Consider the following 13,221-nt stretch of genomic DNA (forward strand, 5'->3'; position numbering starts at 1 on the left):
GGAATATGCACCCAGATTATACACCACAGATTGGACTTCGACTCCACTCTGCAGAGACACCATAGTGACTGATGAAACACTGGGTGAGATAGGTTTACGCTCAGAGTGGCAGGGAATAATTATGCTATATGGAAACGTGATGACTTAAATCGAAACTGTAATGAGTCACAGTAAATAAACATTTGCATTTCAAAAAGTTTTAGAACTGTATTATCGCAAACTCTTTTTTTCAATATTCCGTGCCTAGGTTTTTTGTTTGTTTGTTTATTATTGGTGTGGTGTTTATGTGTGTGGCTATTTGGTATAGCCTGTGGGATTCTAGTTCTCCTAGCAGGGACTGAACACAGGCCCTTGGCAATGAAAGTATGTAGTCCCAACTTTTGGACTGGCAGGGAATTTCCAAATTCTAATTCTGACAGTAAATAAAATTTAGCTACCAACTGGGTAATACATAAAACTAAGTACAATTTTATAATGGCAAATAATTCTCTATCTGGAACTCGCCTCTGAGTAGCTATATGTCAAAATCAGCATGCTTTTGTTAAGTAGTGTGCGGTTGTCTTCAATCATAAAATTCTATTTTCTCTTTTCCCATTTTAAAGACAAACTCACTTTTTATTACTATGATCTTTGCCTAGGGTCATTTTTTCATCCCAGAACTTCCTCATAGCATTTTCACATCCAAATTTCTGAGGGTGAAGTGTAAGTTTAACAAGGGACTTATTATGATATAAAATATACCCAAGGCTTCCATACAAATGCACAAATAAGCAAGGCACAAACATTAAGATGACCACAGTGATGGGAGACACGGGTGGGGAGGACTTTGTATGGAGCAAACTGTTATTAATAGCACGGCTGTATAATAATGATCTTTAATTGCAATGATCATAAACTCTTTGAAGAAAGAGGATTTTTTTCCTTTTAAAGAAAAAATTTAAAATCAGAATCAAATTTTAAAATAACTTCTGCACTCTAAGGAAATGGAACCTGCTGTCAAATGACTCACTTCATGGTAGATGGTGCACTTATTTAATATGAGATATGATGTTTCTTCTCCACAGCTTCTTCATAGCATAAGTTAGCTCAGAACTTCTTAGACTGTAGATTAATGGGTTCAGCATGGGTGTTATGACGGTGAAAAACACGCTCAATAATTTGTCAAGGGGGAACGTCTTAGCAGGTCTGACATACATGAAAATGCAGGGAACAAAGAAGCAGACAACCACAGTGATGTGGGAACCACAGGTCTGGAGGGTTTTCCGCCTCCCTTCCTGACTCAGGTTCTTCAGAGAGTGCAGGATGACTCCGTAGGAGACGAGTAACAGCAGAAACACAAGAGTGCAGATCAGTCCTCCATTGGCCAACACTAAGATGCCGATGATATAGGTGTCAGTACAGACGAGTTCCAATAATGGATACATGTCACACATATAGTGATCAATGACATTGGGGCCACAGAATGGGAGCCAAGAAATAGTGCTAAGTTGAATAATAGAGTGCAGAAAACCTCCAACCCAGGACACCGCCAGCAGCACAACGCAAACCCTCTGCCTCATGATCACCAGATAATGCAAGGGCTTACAGATGGCCACATAGCGGTCATAGGCCATCACCAGCAGAAGGAAGATCCCGGATCCAGCAAAAAGGTGCTCTGCAAACAGTTGGGTCATACAGGAGTCAAAGGATATGTTTTTTCCCCCAAATAACAACTCTGAAATCAATCTGGGAGTGATAGAAGTGGAGTAAGTGACATCCATACATGATAAGCTACCAAGAAAAAAGTACATCGGTGAGTTCAGAGTCTCACTGACAGCTATAGTCACTATAATAAGAAGGTTGCCCACCAGAGTCAAAAGGTAGATGAACAGGAACAAAACAAAAAGGACTTTCTGCTCCTTTGGATTCTGTGTGAGACCCAGAAGGACAAAGTAGGTTACATTATTTCTTGATTCCATCTAATCTGGACAGGAGCTGACTTCACATATTAAAGCAGTTTACTTAAAAAAAAAAAAAAAAAACAAGCGGGATAACACTTAAAGGGTGAAAATGCTCAAATGTATAAGAATTTTTTAATTTATTCATTCATTGGAAGAACGTCAACAGAACATCTATTTGTGTCTAATGTGTCATAGAAATTTTGATTACCAAGTTGAATAAGGCTTAGTTGTTTTTTGTTTCTTCGTTGTTTAACCTCAGTGATATGACACAGAACCAATAAAAACAAACAATTCCTGACACCTGTATGAGGTTAAATTCACACATTAAATTCACACAGTGCTGAGGAGTTAGAATATAGGAGTATATCAAGTGAGTATCACAGAAGACTTTCAAGCGGAAGTAATGCTTCAGCTGAGGGTAAAAAATAATTGAAAGTATAAAGAAATAAAGAAAGCCATGAAGAGGGGCAGCATTTATAAAGACACAAAGTATAATGCATGAGACACTCAGGGTAACACGCACTGTCAGGGCGGGCAGATGAAACACTCAGGGTAACACGCACTATCAGGGAGGGCAGATGAGACACTCAGGGTAACACACACACTGTCAGGGTGGGCAGATGAAACACTCAGGGTAACACACACTATCAGGGTGGGCAGATGAAACACTCAAGGTAACACACACTATCAGGGCGGGCAGATGAAACACTCAGGGTAACACACACTATCAGGGCGGGCAGATGAAACACTCAAGGTAACACACACTGTCAGGGTGGGCAGATGAAACACTCAAGGTAACACACACTGTCAGGGTGGGCAGATGAAACACTCAAGGTAACACACACTGTCAGGGCGGGCAGATGAGACACTCAGGGTAACACACACACTGTCAGGGTGGGCAGATGAAACACTCAGGGTAACACACACTGTCAGGGTGGGCAGATGAAACACTCAAGGTAACACACACTATCAGGGCGGGCAGATGAAACACTCAGGGTAACACACACTATCAGGGCGGGCAGATGAAACACTCAAGGTAACACACACTGTCAGGGTGGGCAGATGAAACACTCAAGGTAACACACACTGTCAGGGTGGGTAGATGAAACACTCAAGGTAACACACACTATCAGGGCGGGCAGATGAAACACTCAAGGTAACACACACTATCAGGGCGGGCAGATGAGACACTCAGGGTAACACACACACTGTCAGGGTGGGCAGATGAGACACTCAGGGTAACACACACTATCAGGGTGGGCAGATGAAGCACTCAGGGTAACACACACTATCAGGGTGGGCAGATGAAGCACTCAGGGTAACACACACTATCAGGCGGGCAGATGAAACACTCAGGGTAACACACACTGTCAGGGCGGGCAGATGAGACACTCAGGGTAACACACACTGTCAGGGCGGGCAGATGAGACACTCAGGGTAACACACACTGTCAGGGCGGGCAGATGAGACACTCAGGGTAACACACACTGTCAGGGCGGGCAGATGAGACACTCAGGGTAACACACACTGTCAGGGCGGGCAGATGAGACACTCAGGGTAACACACACTGTCAGGGCGGGCAGATGAGACACTCAGGGTAACACACACTGTCAGGGCGGGCAGATGAGACACTCAGGGTAACACACACTGTCAGGGCGGGCAGATGAGACACTCAGGGTAACACACACTGTCAGGGCGGGCAGATGAGACACTCAGGGTAACACACACTGTCAGGGCGGGCAGATGAGACACTCAGGGTAACACACACTGTCAGGGTGGGCAGATGAGACACTCAGGGTAACACACACTGTCAGGGCGGGCAGATGAACGTGTGAATAGATGAGTCCCTCATCCTGAACTGTCTCTGACCTCACTGACACTGCCTTGGTCTGTAGGTGGATATTTCCCTTTGTCGATCAATAAATTAGAACGCAGAAGTCTAATTTTGTATCTCCAGTCCTTACCTTTCCCCTAAATTTCAAATGTTTATTTGCAATATCTCTAGTTTTGAAACCCAACTGAATAGCACTTTGATATTTATAAAACATAACTTCTAAACTTTCCACAATAAACATGTGCATTTTCTAAATAAAATTTGAAGAGCATTCCTTATTTATCTCATTAAATACTATAATTTTCATGTTAGTGTTCAGAAACAAAATTTCAGTGCTCTTTACTCATTTGTCACTCTCATGAAACGTACATAAATCCTACTAACTCTACTTTCAGAATATATCACAAATCTGATCATTCCCTACTTCGTAATCTCTTCTTGTTCCACGGTAACAGCTTCCTGCTGTCTCTCCCCATTTATACTGGCCTCAAAAGTCAGTTCTCTGCTGCAGCCCAAACTGTCCTTCTTAACCTTCTTCTGAAACCATCACTCTACTTCTCCAGACTCCTACAGTATGTTCCAATCACTCACTCATAGTTTAATATAACACATTTATTATTTCCAGTAGCAAGAACTGTAATCCTTAGTTCATAAGTAAAGAACTTAAGGTTCAGAATATCTAATTCATTTTCTCAAGTACACATTTTTAAGTCATATACCTAGAATTGATTTTGTTTGGTTGATTTTAAAGTAATTTATTTTCTTATATAAGAAAGAAGGTCTCACAACTGTGAGCTTGGTTCCCACTATTTAATGTTAGTCTTACCTTCTGGAGGCTTGTTCAGAACCTGAAGAATATCTTGAAGTTACTCATCAACACTTGGAATTATTTTTCATCCAGTTTGACAAACAGGACAAAAGGCCACTTTATTACTTGAGCATATAGTTTATTTGACTGTCCGTCCATTTACTTCATGGAGTCTTCTGATTATTCAGGTCATTTTTAACTGCAATGTAGATTATTTGAAAGCAATTCCATGGTGCACACCCTGCAAAACAAGTTTATTGCATTAGGAAATATATCAAAATGACCAGCCAATACTACATATACATAGAAGGGATCAACTAGTTATTTGGCAGGGAAATTTTTCACAAGTAACTTCTTTCCTCCTAACTTCAAAAATACAAATAGCATTTGACTGTTCAGTTCTTTTCACTCTGTCATATTAACATGACCAAACTAGTTGAGATTTTGAAAAACATTCCTGTGGCTCTTTTTAAGTCATGCTATAAGTCTAAGAAAGGACCTCCTGAAATTTTTATGGCAGCTACTAAGTGAATAACATTTTCTCCCTATTAGGGGTGAAGATCACGGGCTATTTCATCCCTTCCAGCTGCAATTATCACTGGGTCTTGGAATGTGTCCAAGGCTGATTCTTGTTTAATTAATTCACTGGGATTTTCCTCAAAGGATTTCAAGAACATCTATAGGGGGTTCATCGAAAAAGCAAAAGAGTTCCAGAAAAACATCTATTTTGGCTTTATTGACTATGCCAAAGCCTTTGACTGTGTGGATCACAATAAACTGTGGAAAATTCTGAAAGAGATAGGAATACCAGACCACCTGACCTACCTCTTGAGAAACCTGCATGCAGGTCAGGAAGCAACAGTTAGAACAACAGACTGGTTCCAAATAGGAAAAGAAGTACATCAAGGCTGTATATTGTCACCCTGCTTATTTAACTTATATGCAGAGTACATCATGAGAAACGCTGGGCTGGAAGAAGCACAAACTGGAATCAAGATTGCCGGGAGAAATATCAATAATTCAGATATGCAGATGACACCACCCTTATGGCAGAAAGTGAAGAAGTACTGAAGAACCTCTTGATAAAAGTGAGAGAGGAGAGTGAAAAAGTTGGCTTAAAGCTCAACATTCAGAAAACTAAGATCATGGTATGTGGTCCCATCACTTCATGGCAAATAGATGGGGAAACAGTGGAAACAATGGCTGACTTTATTTTTCTGGCTACAAAATCACTGCAGATGGTGACTGCAGCCAAGAAATTAAAGGACGCTTGCCCCTTGAAAGAAAAGTTATGGCCAACCTAGACAGCATATTAAAAAGCAGAGATTATTTGTCAACAAATGTCCATCTAGTCAAGGTTATGGTTTTTCCAGTGGTCATGTTTGGATGTGAGAGTTGGACTATAAAGAAAGCTGAGTGCTGAAGAATTGATGTTTTGAACTGTGGTGTTGGAGAAGACTCTTGAGAGTCCCTTGGACTGCAAGGAGATCCAACCAGTCCATCCTAAAGGAGATCAGTCCTGGGTGTTCATTGGAAGGACTGATGTTGAAGCTGAAACTCCAATCTTTTGGCCACCTCATGCTGAGAGCTGAATCATTTGAAAAGAGCCTGATGCTGGGAAAGATTGAGGGCAGGAGGAGAAGGGATGACAGAGGATGAGATGTGGATGGCATCACCGACTCAGTGGACATGGGTTTGGGTAAACTCCGGTAGCATTACATATTCAACTCAACCAACATTGAGTATCTACCATAGGCCAGGCATTGTTCTAAGTACTCAGGATTCACCAATAAACAAAGCAGATAAGATAAAGGGAGAGTTTGAAGTCTCAAAATCAGATTTTAGGTGCAAGATAGCAAACATTTTTGAAGTATTTTGTGCTCCTCCAGAATAGTTCAGATTGACTGGTTATTCAGGGGAAGAGGGCATTTTATAATCTGAAACTTCCTTCCCTACAAAGCAGTATGAATGTACACTCAGATTACACACCACAGATTGGACTTCAACTCCACTCTGCAGAGACACCAAAGTGACTGATGAAACACTGGGTGAGATGGGTTTACGCTCAGAGTGGCAGATAATAATTATGCTACATGGAAGCGTGATGACTTAAATAGAAACTGTAATGAGTCATAGTAAACATTTGCATTTCAAAAAATTTTTAGAACTGTATTATAACAAACTATTTTTTTTCAATATTCCTTGCCTAGGTTTTTTGTCTGTCTGTTTGTTTGTTTTGGTGTGTCTTTTTATGTGTGTGGCTGTGTGGGTAATCTTGAGTGATTCTAGTTCTTCTATCAGGGGCTGAACATAGGCCCTTGGCAATGAAAGTGTGTAGTCCCAACCTCTGGACTGGCAGGGAATTTCCAAATCCTAACTAATTCTGACAGTAAATAAAAGTTAACTACCAAATGGGTAATACATAAAACTAAATATAATTGTATAATGGTAAATAACTCTCTATTTGGAACTTGCCTCTATGTGCCTATATGTCAAAATCAACATGCTTTTAAGTAGTGTAGAGTTGTCTTCAATCATCAAATTGCATTTTCTCATATAGATCAATGGAATAAAATAGAAAGCCCAGAGATAAATCCACACACCTATGGGCACCTTATCTTTGACAAAGGAGGCAAGACTATACAATGGAGAAAAGACAATTGCTTTAACAAGTGGTGCTGGGAAAACTGGTCAACCACTTGTAAAAGAATGAAACTAGAACACTTTCTAACACCATACACAAAAATAAACTCAAAATGGATTAAAAACATAAATGTAAGACCAGAAACTATAAAACTCCTAGAGGAAACATAGGCAAAAAAATCTCTGACATAAACCACAGCAGGATCCTCTATAACTCACCTCCCAGAGTAATGGAAATAAAGGCAAAAATAAACAAATGGGACCTAATTAAATTTAAAAGGTTTTGCACAATGAAGGAAACTATAAGCAAGGTGAAAAGACAGTCTTCAGAATGGGAAAAAAAGAATAGCAAACGAAGCAACTGACAAAGAATTAATCTCAAAAATATACAAGCAGTTCATGCAGCTCCATACCAGAAAAATAAACGACCCTATCACAAAATGGGCCAAAGAGCTAAGCAGACATTTCTCCAAAGAAGACATACAGATGGCTAACAAACACATGAAAAGATGTTCAGCATCGCTTATTGTCAGAGAAATGCAAATCAAAACCACAATGAGGTACCATCTCAAGCCGGTCAGAATGGCTGCTATCCAAAAGTCTACCAGCAATAAATGCTGGAGAGGGTGTGGAGAAAAGGGAACCCTCTTACACTGTTGGTGGGAATGCAAACTAGTACAGCCACTATGGAGAATAGTCTGGAGATTCCTTAAAAAACTGGAAATAGAACTGCCATATGACCTAGCAATCCCACTGCTGGGCATACACACAGAGGAAATCAGAATTGAAAGAGACGCATGTACACCAATATTCATCACAGCACTGTTTACAATAGCTAGGACATGGAAGCAACCTAGATGTCCACTGACAGACAAATGGATAAGAAAGCTGTGGTACGTATACACAATATAATAGTACTCAGCTATTAAAAAGAGTGCATTTGAATCAGTTCTAATGAGATGGATGAAACTGGAGGCTATTATACAGAGTGAAGTAAGCCAGAAACAAAAACACCAATACAATATATTGACACCAATCCAATATATTGGAATTTAGAAAGATGGTAACAATGACCCTATATGCAAGACAGCAAAAGAGATGCAGATGTAAAGAACAGACTTTTGGACTCTGTGGGAGAAGGCGAGGGTGGGATGATTTGAGAGAATAGCTTTGAAACATGTATATCATCATATGTGAAATAGATCATCAGTCTAGGTTCGATGCATGAGACAGGGTGCTCAGGGCTGGTGCACTGGGATGACCCTGAGGGATGGGATGGGGAGGGAGGTGGGAGGGTGTTCAGGATGGGGAACACATGTACACCCATGGCTGATTCATGTCAAGGTATGGCAAAAACCACTACAATACTGTAAAGTAATTAGCTATCAATTAAAATAAATAAATATATTAAAAAATAAAATAAAAATTGTGTTTTCTCTTTTCCATTTTAAAGACAAACTCACTTTTTATTGTTATGATTATTTCCCAAAGTCACTTTATCATCCCAGAACTTCCTCATAGCATTTTCACGTCTAAATTTCTGAGCTTGAAGTTTAAGAAGTTTAACAAAGGCCTTATCATGATATAAAATGTACCCAAGCCTTGGATACAAATACACAAATAAGCAGGGCATGAAAACTAAGATGACCATAGTGATGTGAGAGACACAGGTGGAGAGAACTTTGCATCTCCCCTCCAAGCTATGTCTCTAGGGAGGACAAGATGACCACATAAGAGACCAACAAGGGAAAATATTTTAATGGATAAATGAACCAATGATTGGCATCAACAGAGTTCAAGGATGTGAATTCCATGCAGACAAGTTTCAACAAAGGGTTTAAGGCACACAAGAATGGTCTTTGACATTGAACCACAGACAGGCAGCCACACTATGAAGACCTGTGTGGTTTTAAGTACAGCCTTCCCATTCCTGTTACTTAAAAAAGGAAGCCACATCCCTGTCACTCATGATGGTTTCACAGGACCGGGTTTTGCAGATGGTCACATAGTGCTCACTGGCTGCCAGTATGGACAGGAAGATCTCAGGAACGAAAGATGCTCAGCAAAGACACTAGTCCTGGACTTCCTGAAGGAGATGATTTTTTTCTTACAGCAAGTGTCAATTGGTATTTCAGATGTCATAGACGAAGAACAGCAGATGTCCACAAGGGACAGAAATACAAGCAGGAACTGTAATTCCTGCTTTGCCCAAATTTACAAAAGGTGACTTTTCACTGACAACATCTTTTCATACCTGGGTCACAGTTTATACCCTGAAGACATCAACTCCTCTAAAACGACCCTTCTTAAAGTGAATCTTATTGAAATTAATAACTGAATATTATTTTGTGACTAAACTATTTTAAATTTATTTTAACTTCATTTTAAACTCCGAGGAGGCAATGGCAACCCACTCCAGTACTCTTGCCTGGAGAATCCCATGGAGGGAGGAGCCTGGTAGGCTGCAGTCCATGGTGTCACTAAGAGTTAGGCACGACTGAGCAACTTCACTTTCACTTTTCACTTTCATGCATTGGAGAAGGGAATGGCAACCCACTCCAGTATTCTTGCCTGGAGAACCCAAGGGACAGGGGAGTCTGGTGGGCTGCCGTCTATGGGGCTGCACAGAGTCGGACATGAGTGAAGCGACTTAGCAGCAGCAGTATTTTAAACTATATTATTAATCTTATTTATATTCAATTTTTTATTTTATTTGTAATAATTTGGAACAGAGATATACAAGCCTAGGCATACCTCTGAAAAAGAATAGTAATGAAGGACTGCTAGTCTCTTTACTTATCAAAATGTGTTATATATCATGGCAATTATATTATGTGCCAATCTGCACATGAGTAAAGAGATCAATGAAAAAGAATTGCGTCTTGAATTAGATCCAAATACATAGGACTTCAGGATACAATAGTCAGGATTTTACATCAATGGCAAAAAGATATTTACATGACCATTTAAAAGAAACCTAAAATTTAGAGAAACAACTAAAAATTGAATCAATATTTATCTCCTACAGCAAAATTAATTCAAGACAAGTCAAAAGTTTCCATATGATATCAAAAATGTTTTAAAAATTAAATACTAAAAAAAAATTGAAGAAGTGTCACAAATGAAATGAGAAAATTCTTCTTAAGCAATATACAAAAAAACTGAATATAAACTATAAAAATATTACATACAAAAAGCACTCTACATAGGATAAAAATTTAAGAACATACAACCAGAAAATATTAATTATATATACAATATAAAAGAGATCATTTCTTTAATATATGATCTCATAAAAATAAAATATTGAATGAAGTAAGACACACATATAAAATATCCACCAAAAAATAATTACAACTCAAGTTAAATGTATTGAATGTTGCCCAGTTAAATTATATCAAGAGGGTAGCAAAGTATAAACATAACTTAAATCAGTTGTTATAACTATTTATCAGATACTGGTCTCGAAAATATGGACAAATGAATTCTCACTGACAGTGGACAAGACTGTAGTTGTTATACAACCTCCAGAAAAATAGTTTATTAATAACTATCAGTATCAACATTTTAAATGCATATGTTACCTCATCATTCATTCAAATATCAAAACAACAATTTTATGCCTAGGAAATCATATTTGCACATATTCAAAAACATATTTATTTGAAAACTGTCATAAAAAAGTTTAAAAGCACATGAAAAGGAATGGGCATATGAATTTTAATATAAATTTATAAGAAGCATTGTGAAATATGAGAAAGTTAAGGGATATGTTTGAGCTGGTATTGAAATATCTTTAAGACGTGGCATAGTAAAAGCAAGTGTGATATACATAGAAAAAGCAAATATATATATGGCAAATAAACTGGCATTTGCAAATATTTTTACTAAATGAAAATTAAGAAAAAAAATTAGATTCTACCTCTTAGAGTGAAGATTGGAAAATATTGAGAGAAAAAGGAGAAATTTGTTTGACACTTCACCCCATATTATTTGGTTTTATTTATGTTGTTTATTATTACCTATTTTACTTCAATTTTCTTGTGAACACTAACAGTATTAAAGTAAAAAATTTGGGTATAATGCAACTGAAATATATTAACAAGTAATATATAGAATTAAATATTTTAAATTGTAAAAATTAAAAAGTTTACTTAAATTACAAGATGCTAAATAAAAATTATCTTGTCTCTGAAAAAGAGTAAAAAAGCTAAATGCATAAACTGATTAAAAATCAGTGTTACTGTATAATACTTTTCCCACTTAATCATTATTTATTATTAACTCCTTACCATGCAGGCATTACACATTTCTAGGTACAGTGATAAAGAAGTAATTATGGGCCTTACATTCTAGTATGGAGGAAACTGTTATTAATAGCACAGCTGTATAATTGTAATCTTTAATTGAAATTATCATAAACTCTTTGAAGACAGAGAATTTTTTCTTTTTAAAGAAAAAATTTTAAATCAAAATCAAATTTTAAAATGACTTCTGCATTCTAAGGAAATGGAACCTGCTGTCAAATGACTCACTTCATGGTAGATGATGCATTTATTTAATATGAGATATGATGTTTCTTCTCCACAGCTTCTTCATAGCATTAGTCAACTCAGAATTTCTTAGACTGTAGATTAATGGGTTCAGCATGGGGGTTATGATTGTATAAAACACACTCACAGATTTGTCAGTGGGGAAGGTCTTAGCAGGTCTTGCATACATGAAAATGCAGGGAACAAAGAAGCAGACAACCACGGTGATGTGGGAACCACAGGTCTGGAGGGCTTTCCGCCTCCCTTCCTGACTCAGGTTCTTCAGAGAGTGTAGGATGACTCCGTAGGACACGAGTAAGAGCAGAAACACAAGAGTGCAGATCAGTCCTCCATTGGCCAACACTAAGATGCCGATGATATAGGTGTCAGCACAGACAAGTTCCAATAACGGATACATGTCACACATATAGTGATCAATGACATTGGGGCCACAGAATGGGAGCCCATAAACAGTGCTGAGTTGAATCACTGAGTGCAGAAAACCTCCAACCCAGGACACCACCAGCAACACAACACACACCCTCTGCCTCATGATCACCAGATAATGCAAGGGCTTACAGATGGCCACATAGCGGTCATAGGCCATCACCAGCAGAAGGAAGACCCCTGATCCAGCAAAAAAGTGCTCCGTAAACAGCTGAGTCATACAGGAGTCAAAGGATATGCTTTTTCCCCCAAATAATAACTCTGAAATCAATCTGGGAGTGATAGAAGTGGAGTAAGTGACATCCATACATGATAAGCTAGCAAGAAAAAAGTACATCGGTGAGTTCAGGGTCTTACTGACAGCTATAGTCACTATAATAAGAAGGTTGCCCACCAGAGTCAAGAGATATATGAACAGGAACAAAACAAAAAGGACTTTCTGCTCCTTTGGATTCTGTGTGAGACCCAGAAGGACAAAGTAGGTTACATTATTTCTTGATTCCATCTAATCTGGACAGGAGCTGACTTCACATATTAAAGCAGTTTACCTAAAAAAAAAAAAAAAAAAACAAGGGGGGGAAACACTTAAAGGGGGAAAAGTGCTCAAATGTATAAGAATAATCTTTTATTTATCCATTCATTGGAAGAGCGTTTATAGAACATCTATTTGTGTCTAATGTATCATAGACATTTTGATTACCAAATTGAATAAGGCATAGTTCTTTTTTCTGTTTTTTTTTTTTGTTTGTTTGTTTTAACCTCAGTGATATGACACAGAATGAAAAAGCAAGCAATTCCAGACACATGTATTAAGTTCCATTAAATTCACACAGTGCTGAAGAGTCAGAATATAGGAATGCACCAAATGGGTACCACAGAAGACTTTCAAGAGGAAGCAGCACTTGAGCTGAGTGTATAAAAGAATTGAAAGTATAGAGAAATAGGAAGAGAAAGCCATGAAAAGGTGTAGCACTTATAGACACGATGTATGATATATGAGACACACTTAAGGTAATA

General features: G+C 38.3%; 2 protein-coding genes across 2 annotated transcripts; both read right to left on the minus strand.

Moving 5' to 3' along the window:
- Window positions 1–1,028: 1,028 nt before the first annotated feature.
- On the minus strand, window positions 1,029–1,958 carry LOC122700387 (olfactory receptor 4A47-like). Its single transcript, XM_043913253.1, has one exon. The coding sequence runs from the start codon at window positions 1,956–1,958 to the stop codon at window positions 1,029–1,031; it is 930 nt and encodes a 309-aa protein (XP_043769188.1).
- A 9,821-nt stretch (window positions 1,959–11,779) lies between these two features.
- On the minus strand, window positions 11,780–12,709 carry LOC122700343 (olfactory receptor 4A47-like). Its single transcript, XM_043913171.1, has one exon. It carries the CDS (start codon window positions 12,707–12,709, stop codon window positions 11,780–11,782), a length of 930 nt encoding a protein of 309 aa, XP_043769106.1.
- Between the last annotated feature and the right edge of the window lie 512 nt (window positions 12,710–13,221).

Source organism: Cervus elaphus, chromosome 1 (genome assembly GCF_910594005.1).
Source record: "Cervus elaphus chromosome 1, mCerEla1.1, whole genome shotgun sequence".
Lineage (NCBI taxonomy): Eukaryota > Metazoa > Chordata > Mammalia > Artiodactyla > Cervidae > Cervus > Cervus elaphus.